General features: G+C 39.6%; 1 protein-coding gene across 3 annotated transcripts in view; it reads right to left on the reverse strand.

Annotated features, from left to right (window-relative positions):
• kazna (kazrin, periplakin interacting protein a) overlaps positions 1 to 25,249 on the reverse strand; it is a 519,865-nt gene extending 494,616 nt beyond the window's left edge. The window contains exon 1 of one of the 3 annotated variants that reach the window (XM_061903797.1): positions 24,885 to 25,249. In XM_061903797.1, the coding sequence (XP_061759781.1) occupies positions 24,885 to 24,960 (76 nt within the window). In that variant the 5' untranslated portion in view covers positions 24,961 to 25,249. The remainder of the gene's footprint in view (positions 1 to 24,884) is intronic. The other 2 variants (XM_061903794.1, XM_061903795.1) reach the window with 2 other exon arrangements.
• Between the last annotated feature and the right edge of the window lie 1,180 nt (positions 25,250 to 26,429).

Genomic DNA, 26,429 nt, shown 5'->3' on the forward strand with positions numbered 1-26,429 from the left:
GAGCTGAGCTGTCACGCTCTCCTGACAAATAGGAGCAGAGTGAAAAAGTGCCGAGGGACTTTTGACACCACATCACAACAGTGAGCACAAAACAGATCACAGCGTCAGCGGGGAGCAGGAGAATCGTTGCAGGCGTATGCACCTGGCACTTCCACGTGCACGAAAGTCTTTGGAACAAAACAAAAAAAAGACACATTCCTCTGGTGGGTATATTCTGCCTGGGTCCCAGCAGAAGGTTGTTAATATTCGAGCCATTTGGAATACGTGCAACACTCAGTGGATTTCTTCCTCGGGCAGGACTCTGCATAAGGGACTTGTGATCCAGTGATGGGTGACAGCCAAAGATAACAAAAATCCCAGCATAATTACTGTTCAGATGTTTGCAAGCCAGCATTACTGCGGATTAGTCCTCCACTCGCTGCGCAACACTGTGTAAGGTTGCTGCCGCTGCTATAAAAATAGTACCCATCTCCTATTCTCGCTCTATACCTCCCCCTCGCCTTCCTCCTCCCAAATCACGGGCATGCAGCACAAGCTTCAAAGAGCATAGATAACTTAGACAAGAGGCTGAACTGCATTTCATAACAACACATGCAATGATAATGCCACTTTTTTTCATTCATATACACTATATTGCCAAATGTATTTGGCCACCCATCCAACACTGCAAAAACTGATATGTAAGTAAGATTAAATATCTCAAATAAGGGTCATATTTGGTTGTTTTCTGTCTGATGAGATAATTTGTCTCACTAAGCAGATTTTATGTTAGTCTTTTACTTATTTTAAGGCTTTTGGTCCTGAATGATCTCAGTCAGATATTACAGCTCGTTGCTGAGATTGTATGACCTATACTGAGTAAAACATGCTTGAAACTATTTTTGTCCAAATGTCCAAAACACATCCAGCAATGGTGCACAGAAAGCCAGGGAAGAAGAGGGGAAAAGGCAAACAAAATGGTCAAAAGTCCCATTTTTGTCCAAAATACCTCCCCGGGTTGCAGTCCCACGGGATGCAAAAAATGTCCAAAACACACCCATCAAAGTCCCACTGGAAGTGGGGGAGAAAAGTGAGAAAAGTCGGCAAAAGTCCCCAGAAATGTTCAAAATACCTACCCAGGTTCGAGTCCCACAAGTCCCGGGATGCCCAAAATGTCCATAAGACACCCAGCCGAGTCCCATGGGGAGGAGGGATAAAAGTTGGAAAAAGTCCCAAAAATGTTCAAAATACCTACCCAGGTTCAACTCCCACATGGAGTGCCAAAAGTCTTGGGAATCGAACCCGGGTGGGATTTTTTTTCAATTGTATCGACTTTTCTCAGTTTTCTCCCCGCCTTCCCGTGTGTGACGGTTAGCTGGCCGGTTTGTTCTCTCAAGGATGCAGTCGGATATGGACACAGCGTGAAGGTAGGAAATGAAGATTTATTTACACCAACAAAACAAACTAAGAACAGAAACACTTGCACAAGGCACTAAAGACAAAACAAACAGAACTAGCATGGGAGCTAGAGGGAACTAAAGGCGCTAGAATGTGAGCTAGCAGTGTTTCCCACAGGTCAGGCATCTATTCGTGGTGTGGGGGGGGGGGGGGGGGGGGAGGTGAGATGGGCGACGACCAAGAAGAACGCGGAGTTGGAATATAATTACAACACTTTATGTACATATTTATATACATATTTTATATAATATTTACATATTTATATAATATGTAACTACAAGCTCCATTCACAGACAGAGTCGCATTGCTTTTATGAGCGGTCGAGCGAGTCAAAAGCCGAAATGTTTTTATTTATTTTTTTATTTGTGGCAGCCGTAATTCTTTCGTGGCGGGCCACCACAAATAAATGAATGTGTGGGAAACCCTGAGCTAGGTAATAAACAAAGGAATAGGGTGGAAGCTAACAAGTACAAAAATAGTCTTTTACCACAATCAGCGTCGGCACCTGTTGCATGGAACAGAAACTAGAATGCGAGACCGAGTAAACCAAAAAGGCAGGCTTAAATACGGACAGTAATTAGGAGGCAGGTGCACGTCAAAAACAAAAGGCAGGTGACACCAAATGCGTAGTTATGACAACAGAACAAAACAGGAAGTGCCACTAGGAACTACGGAACAAAAATACTATATTAAGATATAAGACATGATCTGAGCAGCGAATCATGACACTGTGGGGCTTTGCTGGGCGTGTTTTTGACATCTTGGGCATCCCGGCCGGCGGCGGGACTTGTTGGACACGAACCTGGGTAGGTATTTTGGACCTTTTTTAGTAGTTTCGCCGACGTTTACAACAGTTATCCCCACTCCCCGTGGGACTCGGCTGAGTGTGTTATGGAAATTTTAGGCATCCCGGGACTTGCGCGGCCATACATAAGATTTTATGTTACATTGTTTTACTTGTCTTAAAGGTTTTGGTCCTAAATTTCCTGATATTTTATGACCCAAACGAGTAAAACATGCTTGAAACTAGAATATCAACTGTTGCAAAGCTGTGTCATTAACACTCACAAGTTTAAAACTATGTTTTTTAAAGCAAAAAGAAAAATATGACTTTGACACAATTGTGTCTCATATTAAAACAGATGACAGCCAAATGGACTTTGCTGTTTTATTTTCAATGTAACAATAGAAAATACATACTCGTATAGTAGTACACTTGTTATTTGTGAGAATATACTTATTTCAAGGTATTTTTGGGTTCATTGAGGTTAGCTAATTTTACTTGTTTTGGCAAGTCTTGACAAGCCAAATTTTCTTGTTCTATCGGCAGATAATTTTGCTTAGTTCAAATAAAATACCCCTCATTTTTGTATTTTTGTTTCTTGTTTTTGAGCACTGACTTTTTGCAGTAAAATGATGAGAATCAGGTGTCCTACTCACTTGGCCCGGTGTATAAAATCAAGCACTTAGGCACGGAGACTGTTTCTACAAACATTTGTGAAAGAAAAGGCTGTTAACAATGTTTTCCAGCGTGGAACTGTCATGGGATGCCCCCTGTGCAACAAATCCAGTTGTGAAATGTTCTTGCTCCTAAATATTCCAATTCAACTTTATCATAGGAAAAGTGAAGAGTTTGGGAACAACAGCAACTCAGCCACCAAGTAGTTGGTCACGTAAACTGACAGAGAGTGGTCAGTGGATGCAAAGATAGTGCAAATACTTTATAAAAAGTCAGTTGCTACAAAGCTCCAAACTTCATGTGACCTTCCAATTAGCCCACGTACAGTACGCAGAGAGCTTCATGGAATGGGTTTCCCTGGCCGTGAAGTTGCATCTAAGCCTTACATCACCAAATCCAACGCAAAGCACGTCAACACTGGACTCTAGAGCAGTGGAGACGCGTTCTCTGGAGTGATATATCACACTTTTCCATTTGGCCATCTGCTGGACCAGTCTGGGTTTGGAGATTGCCAGTAAAACGCTACATTTTGGTCTGCATTGTGCCGAGTGTGAAATTTGGTGGAGGGGGAATTATGGCGTGGGTTTGGTTTTTCAGGAATTGGGCTTGGCCCCCTTAGTTCCAGTGAAAAGAACTTTGAATGCTCCAGGATACCAAAACATTTTGGACAATTGCATGAGATGGCACTTCAAGTTCATATGTGAGTGAAGGCAGGTGGCCAAATACTTATGGCAATATAGTGTAGGAGTGGCATTTGGGTTAAGTTAGAGATGTCCGATTATATCCGACTGCCAATATTATCGGCCCAAAAATTATTTGAAATGTAATATCGTAAATTATCGGTATAGGTTTCATAATTATCGGTATCAGTTTTAAAAAGTAAAATGTATGACTTTTTAAAACACTGCTGTGTACACAGATGTAGGGTGAAGTACAGAGCGCCAATAAACTTTACAGGCACTGCCTTTGCACGCCGGCCCAATCACATATCTACGGCTTTTCACGCACACAGGTAAATGCAAGGCATACTTGGTCAACAGCCATACAGGTCACACTGAGGGTGACCATATTTAACACTGTTACAAATATGCGCCACACTGTGAACCCACACCAAACAACAATGACAAACACATTTCGGGAGAACATCTGCACCGTAACACAACATTAACACAACAGAACAAATACCCAGAATCCCTTGCAGAACTTTTCCGGGATACTACAATATACACCCCCCTGCCACCCCCTACCCCTCGGCACCTCAACCTCGCCTCCCCAAGCCGCCCACCTCAACCTCCTCATGCTCTCTCAGGGAGACCATATCCCAAATTCCAAGCTGCTGTTTTAAGGCATGTTAAAAAAAATAATGCACTTTGTGACTTCAATAATAAATATGGCAGTGCTATGTTTGCACTTTTTTTCATAACTTGAGTTGATTTATTTTGGAACACTTTGTTACATTGTTTAATGCATCCAGCGGGGCATCACAACAGAATAAGGCACAATAATGTGTTAACTCCACAACTGTATATATCGGTATCGGTTGATATCGGTATCGGTAATTAAGAGTTGGACAATATCGGAATGTCAGATATTGGCAAAAAAGCCATTAACGGACATCCTAGGTTAAATGTGAGTAAACAAGCACTGGGGAGAGTTATTAGATGCGTGCAAATAGTGAATATTGTGCAGCTTGAAGAGCAATATTTCCCTTTAACATTCCCCCACTGTTACATTAACAATATGAATTTATATCATACACTCAACAAAAATGTCAAGGCTTGGTTTTGATCCCTATTTTCCTGGGATGAATGCAAATAAAACTTTTTCTGTGTACACACGAGTCCTATTTCTCTCAAATATTGTTCACAAATGTATCCAAAACTTTTTAAAAGGTATATTAAAAATGAAATAACTAGCATTTATTAACACACACAAAATTACTGAAAATGTGTACCATTGATTGCTGCTATACCGTTTCCCAAGTACTGGGAATTTGAGACCCAATTTTGGTCAAAATGGGAAAGGTAAAAATTTGGCCTGTTAAAGTTAACGCGATAATAACACGCTATCAATGAATTATTTTAAAAATCTTAACACGTGATTAATGTATTTACGCCTTGGGTTCTTTTTGACACTTGGCCCGTTCCGTAGTGTGGTGATATGTAATGGCGTCCAGTTACCGTGGAGCAGAGGGGGGTAGAGTAGCCAGAAATTGTACTCAAGTAAGAGTACTGTTACTTTAGAGATTTATTACTCAAGTAAAAGTAAGGAGTAGTCACCCAAATATTTACTTGAGTAAAAGTAAAACGTATGTTGTGAAAAAACTACTCAAGTACTGAGTAACTGATGAGTAACCTGTTTGTTTAATGATTACGGCAACAAATAATGCACAAAAACATAAAAATAGCAACGAGCAAATTCAGAGCTGGGAATATCTCATAAGCAACTAAAACATTAATATATATTAAATGATAGTACATTAAAATAAAAAAATAAGGCACATTGAGCCACAATAACTTACCATAGGCTCAGTAGGCATTCATTGATTGATTGATTGAAACTTGTATTAGTAGATTGCACAGTACAGTACATATTCCGTACAATTGACCACTAAATGGTAACACCCCAATAAGTTTTTCAACGTTAATCAATTACTTAATAAATGACCAAGTCGAGGTGATCTACCTCATATATATATACATATACATACACATACACATATATATATATATATATATATATATATACAAATACAGTACATACATACATTTATATTTACAGTATATAATGTATATTTATTTATTTTGCCGTTTTTGTTGACATGTTAAAGGTGTTTTAATGAATATACAAGCATGTTTAACATATAGATTCCTATCTTTCATGAAAACAAGAATATAAGTTGGTGTATTACCGGATTCTGATGACTTGCATTGATTGGAATCAGACAGTAAAGTGCTGATAACTTCCACGTTTTCAAATCGAGGAGAAAAAAAGTTCCTCTTTTTTGTCTAATACCACATGAAACTCGTTGGTTTTGGGCATCTTATTTGTCCAGCTTCCATATTTGTTTTTTTACACTTTACAAGAAATACATTGGCGGCAAACTCCGTAGCTTGCTAGCTTGTATGCTCTGGCTTTCGGAGACTCTTATTTAGTTAGCAGAGGCGCGATGGAGCGGCACATTTATTGTGAAGACAGGAACTGTGTGATCAGTCTTTAGGCTTTTGACGGGAAGTACGGTTAAAATAAAAAGTGTCCTTTTTCCTTTACACTTTTGATTGATTGATTGATTGGAACTTTTATTAGTAGATTGCACAGTACAGTACATATTTCATACAATTGACCACTGAATGGTAACACCCCAATAAGTTTTTCAACTTGTTTGAGCCGGGTTTTACGTGTGACGGTCACGTGACCACCTGGCTCTGTTTGATTGGTCCAATGTCACCAGTGACTGCATTTGATTGGTGAAACGCAGGCATGCGTAGATCCTACTTTGAAAAACCAAAACAACATTAATAGATCGATAAAAAAAAGTAGCGAGTAGCGAGCTGAATGTAGATAAATGGAGCGGAGTAAAAGTAGCATTTCTTCTCTATAAATATACTCAAGTAAAAGTAAAAGTATGTTGCATAAAAACTACTCCTCGAAGTACAATGTATCCCAAAAGTTACTCGAGTAGATGTAATGGAGTAAATGTAGCGCGTTACTACCCACCTCTGTTTTGGAGCCACAGGCGGGGGGAAATAGCGAGCATAAAAGGCACAAAGAAAGCGGGACATTATAGAAGTCTCAGATCCAAAATCATGACAAATCGAGACAAGACAATTTTATCTTCAATTGCCTTACGACAAAATTGGAACAGACGCGCTACTGACGAGCATTCAGTGAGGAGAGCTTCACATTAGTGTTTACATTACTGTTAAGCCCATTACCAGAGGTGCGTGGAGTAGGCAGAAATTGTACTCAAGTAAGAGTACTAATACTTTAGAGATGTATTACTCAAGTAAAAGTAAGAAATAGTCACCCAAATATTTACTTGAGTAAAAGTAAAAAGTATGTTGTGAAAAAACTACTCAAGTACTGAGTAACTGATGAGTAACCTGTTCGTTTAATGATGACGGCAACAAGTAATGCACAAAAACATAAAAATAGCAATGAATAAATTTACAGCCAGGAATATCTCTTAAGCAACTAAAACAATAATATATATTAAATAATATATATTTGTTTTTTACACTGTATTAAATAAAAAATTGAAAATGAATTTTACCTTTGCAACCTCAAATTTTATATTCATAAATAAATGGGTTGTACTTATATAGCGCTTTTCTACCTTCAAGGTAAATGTAAGTTTCTCAATGTTTTTGTGCCTTTAAAAAAGATTTAGAACTCTACATTAAAATACTCCACCTCTAACAACCCAAAAACTGTGAAAACGATGATGCTGTGTTCCAAATGTAAGTTATATACTGAGATTGAGTGAGCCTATGGCTTTGCACTTTGTTCATTATATATACATATATATATGTATATATATATATATATATATATATATATATATATATATATAGAAAATGGATGGATGGATATATATATATATATATATATATATATATATATATATATATATATATATATATATATATGCATTCTATTTTAGTTACTTTGAATTTACAACCCCCTGGCGCTGTTTTGTACGGGTTTTATACTGTTCTATACTTACTTTGATTATTATTTTCAACTGTTAGTAAATGTTGAAATTTATAAATAAAGGTTTCTAAAAAAAGATTTAAAAAAAGTGTGCAGTTAATCATGTGACCGCCTGGCTCTGTTTGATTGGTGAAACGGAGTCAAACGTCACCAGTGACTGCATCTGATTGGTGAAACGGAGTCAAACATCATTAGTGACTGCATTTGATTGGTGAAACGCAGGCATGTGATGGATCCTACTTTGAAGGTCTGTCTGACAAACCATACAAACAAAGCGTGCATTAACAGATCGATAAAAATCAGTGGGCTTCATGGTGGCAGAGCGGTTAGTGTGTCTGCCTCACAATACGAAGGTCCTGGGTTCAATCCCAGGCTCGGGATCTTTCTTTGTGGAGTTTTCGTGTTCTCCCTGTGAATGCGTGGGTTCCCTCCAGGTACTCCGGCTTCCTCCCACTTCCAAAGACATGCACCTGGGGATAGGTTGATTGGCAACACTAAATTGGCCCTAGTGTGTGAATGTGAGTGTGAATGTTGTCTGTCTATCTGTGTTGGCCCTGCGATGAGGTGGCGACTTGTCCACGGTGTACCCCGCCTTCCGCCCGATTGTAGCTGAGATAGGCGCCAGCGCCCCCAGCCACCCCAAAAGGGAATAAGCGGTAGAAAATGGATGGATGGATAAAAATCAGTAGCGAGTAGCAAGCTGGATGTAGATAAATGGAGCGGAGTAAAAGTAGCGTTTCTTCTTTATAAATATACTCAAGTAAAAGTAAAAATATGTTGCATTAAAACTACTCTTAGAAGTACAATTTATCCCAAAAGTTGAACTAAGTAGATGTAACCGAGTAAATGTAGCGCGTTACTACCCACCTCTGCCCATTATTAACATAAAATGTAGATTATTACTCAAACTGCTTTCGTACTGTTGGATTTGGTTGTCTTTTTATTTCCTCGTCAGATTTTAGAACAGCTAAAGTGTGAGCCTTTTACATAGGCCTTGAATTACGAATGTTGGAATGAAGACATAACATTCTGTTCTCTCAACTGTCCAAGGTAGGGAGGAGAAGAAGAGGGTCGGGTGAGAGTGAGTGAGGAGGGAGAAACTGCCATTTTAGGATTAGATCCATTTGGACCGTGCCTTTGAAATGTTGTATCTAGATTGATCTCCTAAAGTGCTTTGGTTATAAAATATCAAAATGAGCAACCTCTGTCTCTGATTGACTTAAAACCAGCTTATGTGTCATAAAAGAACCTGGGGGCGTTGACCGAAGGAAGAACGGGTCAGAACGCAACAATTTGGGGGCTCGTCCGGGATGACACGCTGAAAATTGGACAGCTTTTGCAAACTTACGGACAGACTCACTTGGCCAACATCTAAGGTAAGCAGAGCCTTTTTCTAAAATCTGCATTAGGAGTCTGTCCAAAAGTCTTGTAAGTCAAACACTGTTATATACCACAGAGACGGGTGCTGATTTTGATAGGTTGGTTGCATTATTGCCTTGTCCGCCATTGCATAAAAGTTGTAAATAAGTGGTCAACTCACGGCATTGTGTCTAGATTACCATGACGGGCTGCTTCACTGACGAGTAAGCAAATAGTCGGGTTTGGCTCGCCCTGGGGAATTGGTCTCCCCTAAAAGAGTAACGGGACGGATAACCGTTGTGTGGATAGTAAATACTCCCCGGTTGTGAGATCCAAGTGACATTAACGTGTGCACGGAAATTAAGGATGGGTTGGAAGCCATTTGTGAAAGTACAATAAAATATTCTCCGGTTGCAAGATCCAAGTGACACTAACGTGTGCACGGAAAATACGGACCGTAAGGGTGGAGGCCCTTCTCTACCACATGACAAATTCCGAGGTTGGAGGCCATTTGTAAAAAGTACAATAAAGTTCCCGGTTGAGAGATCCCTGCGGCACTCAGGTGTGCGTTAAAATTAAGGAAAATGACACAATGGCAAAGGAGCGTGACAGACAGGAACGTAATGGCAGCTGGGAAAATGTGATCAATCGTTACTGTTTAATGATCAATTGAATGTACTTTTGTCGACAAGAAAATTAACAAAGAAAAAAAAGAAAAAAAGAAAAAAGAGAGAAAATAAAAAAGAGAACGTTTCTTGAAAGGGTCTGTAAGAGGGTGTTTACAACACTCGTAAAGTAGTGAACTCAAACGTTTGGTAAATTTAAAAAAAAGTAACTCGAAGTTTTATGGTAAAGTGGAACGTAGAAAGAGAGAGCAAGAGAGGTTTGAAGGTGAAGAGAATGGATGGTGGTTTCTAGGAGAGGAGAATAGAAATAGAAACAGTCTGAAGAGTAAGGAAGAGATGGATACAGGATGTGGTTTGAAAATGAAAAAGCAAATCGAAGTAAGGAAGGGAATGTGACAAATGAAGGTATTGATGGTGTTCGTGTGTCAGCGTATGCTGTTGGGGCTCACTGCATGTGTTTCTTTGTATGGCTGGTTGTTAACTCCTAAAACTTAAATACATTTGTGTTTTATAGTTGTTCTTATAATACTTAGTTCAGAAATAGTATGAGTGAGTGATCCATCTATTTAATTATCTTCCTCCGCTTATCGGAGGTCGGGTCGCGGGGGCAGCAACCGAAGCAGGGAGGCCCAGTGACTTCACTTACACAGGGCCAGTTTGTGAAGGTCGGAGTGAATGATAAATGTTGTTTGCAGTTACTAAGGGTTGATATGATACAGCTGCGCTTCTGGGTGAGCCGTGAGATAAGAGTTGTCTTAGAAACAAGGGCATCTTTGAGCGTGTTCCACCTTATCTCTTGGAATGTGCGTTCGTGCACACAAATAGGTGTGTGTGTGTGGGTGTATGTGTGTGTGTGTGTGTGTCACATTGATAGTTTTAGACGAATGAGAATAAACACATGCCCTTATTTTGAGAATATCACACACGACAGCAAGTCAGAATGCACAAATAACTAACTAATAGACAGAAACGATAGTCCTATTACCTTATAGATAAGTCAAAGCTTGTGCACTTCAAAGGATTCTTAGATAATATTTAGTTGATTTAGAAAAGCTACTTAAATATACATAAAGTAATGCGTATAAATCGTTGAAATAGGGGTATTGATTAACATTTAATGGGACAATTAATGTTGTGGTTTTAAAACGTGATATGCATAATTGGGCGAAGCAGGATGACGATGATAAAACGGATGACAGAGTAACAAGGAAACGACTCCTTAATTTTCAAATCACTGTAGAAAAATTGTCAAAAGAACCGAAAGGACAAAAATCAGCTAAAGTATATTCAGCAGTGGGTGACATTCCTTTTAAGTTCCAGCAGGCGGAGAAAAGAATCCGCAACAGATGTGAGACCAGACAGATGGACTCGGATGGTGGACAACGCGGTGCTTCAAGGTCAATCCGGGGTGGAAACTGTTTCGCCTGTGCCCACAGCTTGACGCCCAGAAGGGGATACAAACAGACCCCTGCTGGACATAAGTGTCAATGGACAATGTTATCAGTTCGTGATTGACACTGGTGCCACCCACTCATCTCTGAATGCAAAGGTACCAAAGAAACTGTGTGCTTCCCTTTTGAAGGTCAAAGGCTTCACTGAGGTCACAAGAAGGTTACCTGTCACCAAACCGCTTCTGGTTCAAATTGCTGGACACACACTGAAGCATCCCTTTGTGGTCGAGCTGAACACACCGTGCCTGCTTGGTAATGACCTGCTTTACAAACTGTGCCTTGACATTCAATATCGCACAGTAGGGACCTTTCTGGTGTTACCTGACGGCACAACCACCAAGCTGCGGCACCACTATGAAGGCACCTCCATGAGCATGAGCTCATACCACAACCTGGAGCACCAAACATGGCTGGCGCCTGCTGAGTACCTCAACTCCTGCTGCAACTATTCTATCAATGAAAACCCTGGCTGACTGAGCTGTTTCCATGTGCACCACCGCCCGACCCGCCATTTGTTATGATCACAAGTAGACGACTCATACCAGGAGGCCTTTGACTCCTTTTTGTATATAGGTATATATATATAATCAATCAATCAATGTTTACTTATATAGCCCTAAATCACTAGTGTCTCAAAGGGCTGCACAAACCACTACGACATCCTCGGTAGGCCCACATAAGGGCAAGGAAAACTCACAGCCAGTGGGATATCGGTGACAATGATGACTATGAGAACCTTGGAGAGGAGGAAAGCAATGGATGTCGAGCGGGTCTAACATGATACTGTGAAAGTTCAATCCATGATGGATCCAACACAGTCGCGAGAGTCCAGTCCAAAGCGGATCCAACACAGCAGCGAGAGTCCCGTTCACAGCGGAGCCAGCAGGGAACCATCCCAAGCGGAGGCGGATCAGCAGCGCAGAGATGTCCCAAGCCGATACACAGGCAAGCAGTACATGGCCACCGGATCGGACCGGACCCCCTCCACAAGGGAGAGTGGGACATAGAAGAAAAAGAAAAGAAACGGCAGATCAACTGGTCTAAAAAGGGAGTCTATTTAAAGGCTAGAGTATACAAATGAGTTTTAATGTGAGACTTAAATGTTTCTACTGTTACCGGGAGGGCATTTCAGAGTACTGGAGCCCGAAATGAAAAAGCTCTATAGCCCGCAGACTTTTTTTGGGCTTTGGGAATCACTAATAAGCCTGAGTCCTTTGAACGCAGATTTCTTGCCGGGACATATGGTACAATACAATCGGCAAGATAGGATGGAGCTAGACCGTGTAGTATTTTATACGTAAGTAGTAAAACCTTAAAGTCACATCTTAAGTGCACAGGAAGCCAGTGCAGGTGAGGCTTAATGTGATCAAACATTCTTGTTCTTGTCAAAAGTCTAGCAGCCGCATTTTGTACCAACTGTAATCTTTTAATGCTAGACATGGGGAGACCCGAAAATAATACGTTACCGTAGTCGAGGCGAGGCGTAACAAACGCATGGATAATGATCTCAGCGTCTTTAGTGGACAGAATGGAGCGAATTTTAGCGATATTACGGAGATGAAAGAAGGCCGTTTTAGTAACGCTTTTAATGTGTGCCTCAAAGGAGAGAGTTGGGTCGAAGATAATACCCAGATTCTTTACCGTGTCGCCTTGTTTAATTGTTTGGTTGTCAAATGTTAGAGTTGTATTATTAAATAGAGTTCGGTGTCTAGCAGGACCGATAATCAGCATTTCCGTTTTTTTGGCGTTGATTTGCAAAAAGTTAGCGGACATCCATTGTTTAATTTCATTAAGACACGCCTCCAGCTGACTACAATCCGGCGTGTTGGTCAGCTTTAGGGGCATGTAGAGTTGGGTGTCATCAGCATAACAGTGAAAGCTAACACCGTATTTGCATATGATGTCACCTAGCGGCAGCATGTAGATGCTGAAGAGTGCAGGGCCAAGGACCGAACCCTGGGGAACTCCACACGTTACCTTAACGTAGTCCAAGGTCACATTGTTATGGGAGACACACTGCATCCTATCAGTAAGATAAGAGTTAAACCAAGACAGGGCTAAATCTGACATACCAATTCGTGTTTTGATACGTTCTAATAAAATATTATGATTGACGGTATCGAAAGCAGCGCTAAGATCGAGGAGCAGCAACATAGATGACGCATCAGAATCCATCGTTAGCAATAGATCATTAGTCATTTTTGTGAGGCTGTCTCCGTGGAGTGATTTGCCCTGAAACCGGATTGAAAGGTTTCACATAGATTGTTAGACGCTAAGTGTTCATTTAACTGCTCCGCAACAATTTGTTCGAGGATTTTTGAAATAAAGGGAAGGTGAGACACCGGTCGGTAGTTTACCAATATAAGGTGTGAGTATATATATACATATATATATATATATATATATATATATGTATATATATATATATATATATATATATATATATATATATATATGTTGGAACTCAAGGTGTGGCTACTCACTTTGACATATCTTTGCAACAACTAGCATGGTATAAGATAGACACCAATGCTGTCCCACATTGTTCCCTTGCTCTCTGTCCCCCCCCTACGGAAACTAAAGATTTAGGTCCAATGATGAAACCACACAAATACCACATTATTAATTGTTTCAGTTGTCTGTTAAACACATAGCTATGGGCTGCACTTTGGACACTTCGGCTGTAGGCTACAAGGAGCTAGCAGCTACACAACAGCTGAGCTAAAACTACACATGACATTTAAGCATATCAAATAATTATAGTTGCTTATTACATGCACAAAGTAGTCAAGACAGAAGTCTAATAGAAAGTATTCGGTAAGAAACGTGTCCGCATCATTCAAGTTTCTACAACATGAGCTTGACTTAACGAATTAAGGCAGCCACCAGGTGTGGTAGAATGTCAAATTACTATTGCAAAAGCATCCGCCATAAGGTTGGTGTTTTTCTAGCTTTTGTGTCAATATAAATATAAGCATATTTTGTCACCTTCACCAGGTTGAATAATTTACTTGACTATCAGCTAAACTTTTACTTAGATGTTTATGAAAGTAAAAGTATTACAAACACCTTTGATGTCCCTTCTTCAGAAACAGAAGGGGGAGGAGTTGAGGGTGGAGTCAGACTCCTTACAACAAAATCGACAATCATCCGACTCTGACAATTTCAATAGTTTTAACATTTTTCAGTTAAAAACAAAGTCAAATTGAGAATGAGGTAATAAAATCATTGACTAAAAATGATTTGTTATTCAAAGACCTGACATTCAATAGACCCATACTGATGATGGTATTGATAAGCTTCGATGTTGGCTTTGATTAGGAGAAGTTAGGAATTAGTTTGTTTAGGTTAGCAGGGTGGCTAAGTTTCCCAATGGTTACTCTCTTGGTAGTCACAACAGGAAGGTAGAAGGTGCCATGATTGGATGTAGGCAAGACTGCTGACAGGGCAAGGTAAGGGATAAGTGGAGTAGTTGTAACATTTTTTCAGTGGGTAAAAAGATGTAACGGAATTTATTTTGAAAATAACGATGTTGCACATCGATAGTGGTTTAGTAGATTAATCTGGAATAGGGAGGAGGTGAGGTAACATCTGGGTAAAGTTTGTAATTTCATTGATATGATCAAACAGGTACAAGGGAAAAGGTACTTGCTGACTTGCGTTGACACTTACAGTGGTTGGCCGGAAGCAACCACAACCTAAAAAGAGGATGCAAAATCAGTAATAAAAAGGCTTGTTAATGACCTAATAGCCCGACATTGTTACCCCAAAAAGATTAAGTCAGAGAACGGCACCCATTTTAAAAATGCTCACTTAGCTTTGGTCGAAAAGGATCTCGGACTAAAATACAGGTTTTGTTCGGTGTACCATCCTCTTTTTAGGTAAGGTCGAGAGAATGAACAAGAATTAAAACAAATTGGCTAAAATCTGTGCACAGACCAAATTAAAGTGGGTTGACACAGTACCATTGGCTTTAATGGCCACTCGAATGTCCATGAACAAAACTGGTCTTTAACCCTATGAACTGCACACAGATCAGCCCTTCCCAGGTCCAGCCACCCCCTGGAAGGAGGAATCAGCGTAAAACCAAAGTGGTAAGTGGAGCAAATTCAGAATTATGTGCCAGTTCCTCTGTGCAGATTTGAGGATGACAGCCCGCCAGACCAAATTCCCTTCCGCCGGTCGAGAGGGTCAAGGTCATTAACCGCAAGCGGACGGAGCCCAGGTGGACCGGTCCCTTTGAGGTCGTGGAACTGACGTCTCACTCCCTTCGGCTGGCAGATGTCACTGCCGACCCCCACTCGGTCCCCTTGCAGAACTTACACACATAGCCTCACAACCCAGAAGACGACGCTGAGAGAGATCTCCCCACGTTGAGCTGCCGTCTACCGTCGTGTAGATCTACCAGACCTGCTCAACTGCTGTTTCATATATCCAAAGCTATCATTACTTGAAATCAACCTATATACTCGATGTTATATAACTTCTCTTACTTGTTTTCAGCATAACTATTGGTGTCGCTACAATAAGTGAAAAGTTTGATGTTTATCCCCGTTTAGTTACCTAAATTACTCAGATTTTGATAGACGAAAGGTAGGATGTTACACCCAGCAGTATTCCCTGACAGATTGGTACTTAGGCTTGTTCTAATGTCCTTGTGCCTCAGTCCTCCCTTCTTGACGACAGTGACTGACAAGTGTCTTAAAACATAGGGCGGACTTGAAATAGACTGGATCAAGGGGGACAGCAAGGCTTATTTATTTTGATCTGTGCAGTGTGATTGATTGCGAGGGACATAGTAGCTATTACCGTGGTACTAACCTCTATTTTTGATACGACGCAACTCAGAGCTATTGGTGTCGGAAGCAGAATACATACTCTAGGGTGTGGTGACCCTGGTGAAAGCAGGTAACCCACTACACAGGGCATTGGAATCCCACTGGCCCCTATTATTACATCAAAACTACTCCCAGAGGAACTTTGATCGTTCCCAGAACCCCCTCGTCCTTACAAATGCCAACGTGGGTGTCATGCCCAATTGGCCCTGTCCGTTTTATGTTGTTTTAGGGGTTGACCGGACTGGTAAAGAATCTAAAGGGATTATCAAAATTATTGCCCTCGAGAGGCCGCCAAAGTATGGGTGATTGTGTTGCTTGTTCCGCTGGAAGTCCTTTTAAGTTGACTGACACAAATGGCCCAAACTGGCTTATCTCCTTGTTTTCTGAAACCACGCCGCCAGGGTGCAATTTGTTGGCTAGTGTGTACCCTCCTGTTGACAATTTCATCCGACTTCTTCCCTTTGTGGTCCAAAAAATGAATGACGTGTTTTCAATTCACAGGACCCTCTTCGTCTCCCAACAAATTGGGTGACATTGACCCTTCCTGGTGCACCACACTGAAAGATGGCTCCAAAATAGGCCCTTGGGCACGGGCTGACATATTCTGGTATTGTGGGGAACCCAGATTGTACATTAGAATCCCGACGTCAGCCGTTGGGCTTTGTGCTATGGTTAGACTGGTGACCCCACTCACCCTAGTGGGTACCAAATTAACACGCCTTGGAACTCCTGTTTCAGCGGCCTCTTTGACTTCCCGCCGACGCCGTCATGTTCTATCTAGGAGGAATGTAAGGGGCTCCTTTGATTTGATAAGAAACCCTGGTGGTGTTTACTTTGATGTAATAGGGTAACGAAGGGGGATCCCCTCACAACATAAATTGTGGTGTGAATCCTGTGCAGGTTTCGAGAACCTTCCTAACATTGGTGCAATTTTCCCTGTGACTGATACTAAAAATGTAGAACGCATTCACTATGTTCTTGTAATCTATTGAGATTGACCAACCTGAGTCGTGACGCTGTTGAAGAACAAATTGCCCCGACCTCCCTCTGGCCATCCAGTTAAGCAAAGTGGTAACTTTCCGAGAATGGCTAGTTTCCCTTTCTGACTATGACCACATTAACGTGGACTCCCTCTATCTGACTCCCAATTGTAACTAGTATTTTATTTTAGTGCGAGCTTGCTAAAACTTCAATGTTAGGTAGGTGCTTTAGAAGTATTGTAGTTGTGTTGGGAGATCTTTTTTAGAAGATCTGAAGGGGGACTGTTGGATTTGGTTGTCTTTTTATTTCCTCGTCAGATTTTAGAACAGCTAAAGTGTGAGCCTTTTACATAGGCCTTAAATTTGGAATGTTGGAATGAAGACATAACATTCTGTTATCTCAACTGTCCAAGGTAGGGAGGAGAAGAAGAGGGGCGGGTGAGAGTGAGTGAGGAGGAAGAAACTGCCATTTTAGGATTAGATCAATTTGTACCGTGCCTTTGAAATGTTGTATCTAGATTGATCTCCCAAAGCGCTTTGGCTATAAAATATCCAAATGAGAAACCTCTGTCTCTGATTGATTTAAAACCAGCTTATGTGTCATAAAAGAACCTGGGGTCGTTGACCGAAGGAAGAACGGGTCAGAACGCAACAGTACGTTGGAATAAAAAGCTCAGCAGAAAAAAATACGGTAGAGAGGAAGTCTAAAGGGACTTTAATCGGAGGCGGTCGTCAAAATATGTATAGTCTTTTCTCAAACCAATCACACATGTCCAGCTTCAAAATAATAGCTACGCTTCACATCCGGTCTAACCAACAAAACAAGGAAAAATTGTCCATCATGCTTGGTCAAAGATGTTTTGTTGTGTAATTATGTGATATTTCTACCTAAATAAATGCTTTCTGGTAAATTGAAATGCTTTGTCAAAGATGTTTTGTAATGTAATCATGTGATAGTTCTACCTAAAACAATGTTTTCTGGTAAATTGAAATAAAATATATTGTAAGAGCGGCTGTGATATAATGGCGGTAGACTGTCTCTGAATAAGGCAACCTTTTATTTATGTTTACAAATAGCATTGTAAAACTCAATAACAAAAGCACGAAACACACAATATGACTGCTACGTCTTCTTCACCCGCACTGAGACTAGGTTTAATCTTGCAGACATGTCTGCCACTGCCCCCTGCAGCCCACATTGGGTAATTATACTTCACTACACAATATTACCATCGCAATGGCTTATTATTTTATAACCTGTTCTAATTGATAGGCCGCAATTACAGAATGTTTTCCATTGCAGTGCAGGGATACTATTATGTTAGATCCACTATAGACTGGACTCTCACACTATTAACTAGATCACTGGTCCCACACAGGGGGGTCTCCACATCTGCGGCCCCCTCCAAGGTTTCTCATTGTCATCCCATCGGGTTGAATATTTTCCTGCCCTGATGTGGTATCTGAGGCAAGGATGTCGTTGTGGCTTGTGCAGCCTTTTGAGACACTCGTGATTTAGGGGTATATAAATACAAACCTCGTTTCCATATGAGTTGGGAAATTGTGTTAGATGTAAATATAAACGGAATATTATGATTTACAAATCATTTTCAACCCATTTTCAGTTGAATATGCTACACAGACAACATATTTGATGTTAAACTGATAAACATTTTTTTTTGCAAATAATCATTAACTTTAGAATTTGATGCCAGCAACACGTGACAAAGAAGTTGGGAAAGGTGGCAATAAATACTGATAAAGTTGAGGAATGCTCATCAAACACTCATTTGGAACATCCCACAGGTTTGCAGGCTAATTGGGAACAGGTGGGTGCCATGATTGGGTATAAAAACAGCTTCCATGAAATGCTAAGTAACTCACAAACAAGGATGGGGTGAGGGTCACCAATTTGTAAGCAAATTGTCGCACAGTTTTAGAACAACATTTCTCAATGAGCTATTGCAAGGAATTTAGGGATTTTACCATCTACGGTCCGTAAAATCATCAAAAGGTTCAGAGAATCTGGAGAAATCACTGCACAAAAGTGATGATATTACGGACCTTTGATCTCTCTGGCGGTACAGCATCAAAAACCAAAATTAGTGTGTAAAGGATATCACCACATGGGCTCTGGAACCACTGTCAGTAACTACAGTTGGTCGCTACATCTGTAAGTGCAAGTTAAAATTCTACTATGCAAAGCAAAAGCCATTTATCAACAACAAACAGGAACGCCGCCGGCTTCTCTGGGCCCGAGCTCATCTAAGATGGACTGATGCAAAATGGAAAAGTGTTCTGTGGTCTGACGAGTCCACATTTCAAATTATATTTGGAAACTGTGGATGTGGTGTCCTCCAGAACAAAGAGGAAAATAACCATCCGGATTATTATAGGCGCAATGTTCAAAAGCCAGCATCTGTGATGGTATGGGGGTGTAATAGTGCCCAAGGCATGGGTAACTTACACATCTGTGAAGGCACCATTAATGCTGAATGGTCCATACAGGTTTTGGAGCAACATATGTTGTCATTCAAGCAACGTTATCATGGACGCCCCTGCTTATTTCAGCAAGACAATGCCAATACACGCGTTACAACAGTGTGGCTTCGTAGTAAAAGAGTGTGGGTACTTTCTTGGCCCGCCTGCAGTCCAGACATGTCTCCCATCGAAAATGTGTGGCGTATTATGAAGCGTAAAATACGACAACAAGACCCCGGACTGTTGAACAACTTAAGCTGTACATCAAGCAAGAATGGTAAATAATTCCACCTTCAAAGCTTCAACAATTAGTTTCCTCAGTTCCCAAACGTTTATTGAGTGTTGTTAAAAGAAAATGTGATTTAACACAGCGGTGAACATGCCCTTTCCCAACTACTTTGGCACGTGTTGCGGCCATGATATTCTAAGTTAATTATTATTTGCAAAAAAAAAAAAGTTTATGAGTTTGAACATCAAATATCTTGTCTTTGTAGTGCATTCAATTGAATATAGGTTAAAAAAGGATTTGCAAATCATTGTATTCCGTTTATATTTACATCTAACACAATTTCCCAACTCATATGGAAACGGGGTTTGCAGACATTAATTGATTGATTGATATGAATACATTTAACTTGTGCAACATATAATCTACAGAATATCAGAAACATTCATTTAGATTAAAAAAATATGATTTTTTTTACATTACCAAACATCTTTGGCAATCAACGCATGATCGTAACAATCCTCATATTGTGTAAATAATGTGTGAAAATGGTATGCAAACATGGTATTTCTCCTCGTAATGCAAGTACTCCTACAGGAGGAATACAAAGTCTGTATTTCTACAAAAACTAGCAAGACGCCAACACACTGCAAGTCGTTGTTTTAATATATTTAAAAGGGTTATTTTGTCCTAAAAAATAATAATAATGTTTAACAACAATTCATTAAGGCAAACTAGTTATCCAATCATGTTTAAACTTGAGGATGATCTTTCTCGGGTCCACTTATTGATGAAGAACAATTGTATTCATCTGCGATTAATCGCAATTAATTTTGGGGCAACTACGGGCAAACTATGGTGAATCATGATTAAAAATGTTAATCAATTGACAGGTCTAGTGGGGGGGAAAAACAAAACAATGAGCCTCGGGATCTTGTCATTGTTTCACTGTCCATTATAAATGTTATCAATAAAATGCACTTGTGTTTGTTGTCTTTAACCGCAATTCCCAGACTGTGGTACACGTGCTGGCAGTGGTACACGGGCTACATCTAGTGCTATGCTATAGAATCACTTAATTAAATATTCAAACTGCTGCTGCTTGAGTCCTGACTATAACCAGAAAATATGACCATATAAGTCCAGTGCTCAGGTAACTGCACTGGCTTCTCGTTGCTCAGAGATTCGACTTTAAAACAGCTTTGCTTGTGTACAGGTCTTTTCATGGTTCATCTCTGACATGTTAGAGAAATATGAACCTTCTCAGTCTCTGGGAACCTCTGCGAGTAGTCTCCTGTAGGTGAGTCAGGACTAAACATGGTGACGTTGCGTTTCAGTTTTATGCTCTTAAAATCTGGAATCATATTCCTAAAGATGTGAGACAAAATTCAATGTTGGCAATGTTCAAATCCAGGCTCAAAACACTTCTATTTCATTGTGTATATGACAACTGAAAGCCAAGTGGCTGGTGTCAGACATCTTCTGCTGGTGTGGTTACACGTAATCTGCAGTTGTGTGGATGTGCTGCCAAATTCTCTAAAAACGCTTTGCCAGCAGAAATCTGCAATATTGTGTTCACGCCAATTCAGCGCAAATGCCCAAATTCCTGTGAATTATGTGCGGCCTTGAAACCATGACTGATACCCGCGACTTTCCAAAACACGCGCACTTTAACTGTTTAATCCAAACATATGTTTATTACTCGTGTATATGACGGAGAAACAGCAATGTGTAGCACATTTATCAACTCTTTATTGCTCAAACGGCATAGCCGCATAGCTCAGACATTTATCGTTCCTGTCCACGGTTCTAAGCATTCTGGGTAAGTAGTATTACAAGATTTAAAAAGTAGTTATGGATACCTAGTTTCAGTGCTATATGAATATATAATATAAGATTATTACATTATTTTAACATATTTTAATTGTACAAACACAAACACAAATTAGAACTGTAGATTGCTCTCAATAGTTCACAAATGTGGGAGTAAATGTGTTGCAACAAAAATTCATGTTTAATTAATGTTGCTGTTGGCAAGTGTAAAACATACATGGAAAATGTCTGCAATGTGTGGGCAACAGAGCAGGCAGAGGTCAATAGGCGATCCTTCAGTGGTGTTTCTTAATTAACTATTAATTTATTAGTTACAACAAACTAAAACAGTACAATTTGACCAAGAGCTCTGAGTATGTGCTGTTACTGCTTTCTATTGTCTGCTTTTAGGTCTGAGTGGTATAAAACGAGTAAATCATAAAGACAATGTTTGTTTTTTGATTTTTATTAAAATCCTATGCTTTTTGAGGTTAGGGTTAGGGTTAAACACACCTTCTCATTCAATGGGTTTTCTTTATTTTCATGCCTATTTACATTGTGCATTGTCACTGACGGCTTACAAACTATGAATGAACACATGTGGAGTTATGTACTTAACAAAAAACGTTGAAAAAACTGAAAAAATGTTCTATATTCAAATTTTTTTCAAAATAGCCACCCTTTTGTTCTCATTATTTTTTTGCACATTCTTGGCATTCTCTCAATGAGCTTCAAGAGGTAGTCACCTAAGATGGTTTTCACTTCACAGGTGTGCGTATATATGTATATACATACATACATAAACATACATACATATGTATATATACATACACACGCACACACACATATGTATATATACACATACATATACATATATATATATATGTATATATATGCACACACACTCATATGTATATATACACATACATATACATACAAATATATATGTATATATATATATATATATATATATATATATACATATATATATACATACATACAGACATATATATATATATATATATATATATATATATATATATATATATATATATATATATAAAAGCTGGCAGACATTATAAAATAATTGTATTAGCTTAATAAACTCAAACACGTTCTGCCTGCTTTCTCTCTTTATCTAGCTTAATAGGCAGTGTATAAATAATTGCTTACTACATCATGTGGTCATAATTATTAACCTATTCAAGCAACACTGCAATTTATTTTTAAAGCATTGCATATTCTGCTTTTACTCCTTATTAAAAGGCCTTTTTTTTAACAAAAATGCAATAAAACGTAAAAAATGACAAAAAGATAGATGTGAAAGATATATTTGAAAATATATCATAGATAATAATAAGAAGAAGAATGATATGTATTATACTAATGAATCAAAAAGTTTTGAAGCATTGAAAGTAAGAAGAAAATATACAGGGTTAAAATGGCAAAATATTGCATTTTTGTAGCTAAATATTTTTTTTTTCAGTGTAGAATATCCATTATGATTTCTTTGCATTGCAGTGGGACTCGATTCAGAATAGGTGTAAAATTATTTTAACCCAGTTGGGATGTCCAATATATGTATTGTGAATAATCCATTATTTATCGCCAAAAAGGAAAATACACATAGTAATTTTCAGCAAAAAAATAAATCAGTGCATGTCAAATCTCCCAGGATATGACACCTTTATGTCATGCAGTGAGGAGGCTTGATGCAAGAAGAAGCTTTATGATTCACACTGAAGCGAGGCACATTGGAACAAATCATCCATATATGCACCCACATGATGTTGACTGTGGGAGTTATGTGGTCTTTGCAACAGTAAACATTCATTGTTTTCTTTTTTTGAGATGTGGAGTATAACAAATTATGAAACTATTCCATGTATCAGATTGGTGTGAAAGTAATAAGGGAAGAAAGTTTTAGCTTCAACTATACCCTTGAGTTCAATAACATTGCAGTAAAACCCAAACCTAATAAAGCAATAACTGGTTTTAGTGCCACATTATTACTGCTGCATCCCTCTTTATAGCCGTGAATATCAAATGCAACGGGGAGTCACGCTAATCCAGACAACAGATCATTATTGGACCTGTATGCTTCCATTTGTGTGCACATACATGCTCATATTGCACTGGAACATCTCAGTCTTGTTGTCATGCGTTCTAATATTAATGTTCATCTCGAAAGAATGTGCATCGATACACCTTACAGGTGTAGGGAACCTATGGCTCTAGAGCCAGAGGTGGCTCGTTTGATGACTGCATTTGGCTCTCAGATAAATCTTAGCTGACATTGCTTAACACGATAAGTAATGAATAATTCCGCTAGTAATCACGAGGTGGCTCGTTTGATGACTGCATTTGGCTCTCAGATAAATCTTAGCTGACATTGCTTAACACGATAAGTAATGAATAATTCCGCTAGTAATCACGATGTTAAAAATAACGTTCAAAATATAAAACATTCTCATGCATTTTAATCCATCCATCCGGTTTCTACCGCACCTGTTCAAGAAATAACAATGTTATTCAAAAGAATTAGAGACTTATCATACTCTATAAATGTTGGTCTCACTTAAACAATGCACACATTTGGTTGTATTCAGTGCTAAAAAATATGATATGGCTCTCACGGAAATACATTTTAAAGTATTTGGCTTTCATGGCTCTCTCAGCCAAAAAGGTTCCCGACCCCTGCCTTATGAGAATCCCTAAAAGCAGATACTAGAACATACTCTACAGCAGTGGTTCTCAAATGGGGGTACGCGTACCCCTGGGGGTACTTGAAGGCATGTCAAGGGGTACGTGAGAATTTTTTAAAATATTCTAAAAATAGAAAGAATTCAAAAATCGTTTATAAATATATTTATTGAATAATACTTCAACAAAATGTGAATGTAAGTTCATAAACTGTGAAAAAAAAATACAAAAATGAAATAGTCAGTGTTTTCAGCCAGATTTTTTGTGGACGTGTTCCATAAATATTGATGTTAAAGATTTCTTTTTTTGAGAAGAAATGTTTAGAATGAAGTTCATGAATCCAGATGGATCTCTATTACAATCCCTGAAAAGGGCACTTTAAATTGATAATTACTACTATGTGTAGAAATCTTTACTTATAATTGAATCACTTGTTTATATTTCAACAAGTTTTTAGTTATTTTCATATCTTTTTTTCCAAAGACCACTACAAATGAGCAATATTTTGCACTGTTATACAATTTAAAAAATCAGAAACTGATGACATAGTACTGTATTTTACTTCTTTATCTCTTTTTTTCAACCAAAAATGCTTTGCTCTAATTAGGGAGTACTTAAATAAAAAAAATGTTCACCAGTGAAAAAAGGTTGAGAATCACTGCTCTACAGAATAGTAATCAATACATTTCATTAAAGCCAGCTCGGTATACGCAAGTTTATGGACTCACGATAGAAAAAGAACAGTGCATGCTATAAATAAATAAACAATAAACTTTGTGTTTTGCAGACAAACACTCACTGGCTTGCATGAGCTGACCCTGGCGCCCAAACACCTGGGAGAAAGGGCTACGGCTGCAGGTGAGCATCTCCTCCATGGCTGGATGCAAAAATCAAAAAACGGGTCCTTCTTGGTCCTGGGCGAAAGAAAAGTGCAGTTGAGGGTCAGCCTGGCAGCAGCTCAACTCTCTCCCTTTCCCTCTGACTGTCAATTTGTCTCCGAATCTCTCCCTGGTGTCCCCTGTTTTGTTTGTTTTTCACACCCCCACCCCAGTAGCTTTGCTTTGCCAGCCAGCAGACTGCCGATCAGCCTCGGTGCCTCAGTGCTGCCGATGGTCGCCGTAGCCCAGCTGAAAGGAGATCAGTGCTGCTGTGCGTACAGTAGCTCTGGTCTCGATCATTAGTGCGGCAGAGTGCCGAGAAAAAGACGGCATGAAGGGAGAGAGAGAGAGGGTGAGAGAGAGAGGGTGAAGGATGGTCGGGAGAAGATTGCAGCAGGGTAGAGAGACCAGACTATCCCCTGATGACAGAGCGAAGAGACGACTGTTGCCAGTTCTAACATCATATATTGCTGATGCTTGTAGTTTCCCTTCACTCTATGTCGAGAGTAATGGACTCAATGTTGGACATGGATCAAAACTCCCTTGAGATGAATGAGGCACACATGTTGCAGAACCAATCATGTCTGACTATGGAGTTACATCGAGGCATCTCTCATTTGGTGTTTTTATATCAAAAAATGAACTCAATACATAGGGGCTGACGGTGTCATATCTGTGGACAGCCAGCCCACAACATGAACTCAAGACAGAAACACTAAATGCATAACCGTATTTTTCGGACGACAAGGCATACCATATTTCCTTGAATAGCCGCCGGGGCGCTAATTAATTCAAAACCTCTTCTCACACCTGCGCTTATTCAAGGCATGCGGTAAAAGTAAGCAGGCGCTAATCATTTTAAAACCTCTTCTCACCCCTGTGCTTATCAATGGCATGCAGTAAAAAATTGAGAATGATAAAAGAAATAAAATAAATGAAAAATTATTCTGCGGCCGCGGCTCGCTAGTTGGGGACCACTGCTCCATAACATGTCATCGTGACCGCCTTTACACAACGCCATCTGCCTGCCGGCCGGTCGCAAGCATTTCGCTACTTCTCATACGAGATTGCAATGCATACTTGGTCAACAGCCATACCTTTTACACTGATGGTTGTGATATAAACAACTTTAACACTCTTACTAATATGTGCCACACTCTGTGGACCCACACCAAACACATTTCTGGAGAACATCGGCTCTGTAACATATTACAAACGCAACATAAGAATTACCCACAATGCTATCCATCCATGACTCTTGGCTATATTATACACGCCCCCCCAAGCCCGCCCACCTCAACGGACGCACGGAGAGGGGGGGTGAGGTTTGGTGCTACCGGGGTGCATACATTTTTTGGGGTTCCCCTTTTTTATAACCGTTTTGAAAACAAATGATAAATGTATGCATTATCCTGTTATATCTTTCTCACATTCTGTATTGTGTGTTTGGGAAAAAAAATCAAGCG

The sequence above is a fragment of the Nerophis ophidion genome, linkage group LG06, assembly GCF_033978795.1.
Source record: "Nerophis ophidion isolate RoL-2023_Sa linkage group LG06, RoL_Noph_v1.0, whole genome shotgun sequence".
NCBI classification, from domain to species: domain Eukaryota; kingdom Metazoa; phylum Chordata; class Actinopteri; order Syngnathiformes; family Syngnathidae; genus Nerophis; species Nerophis ophidion.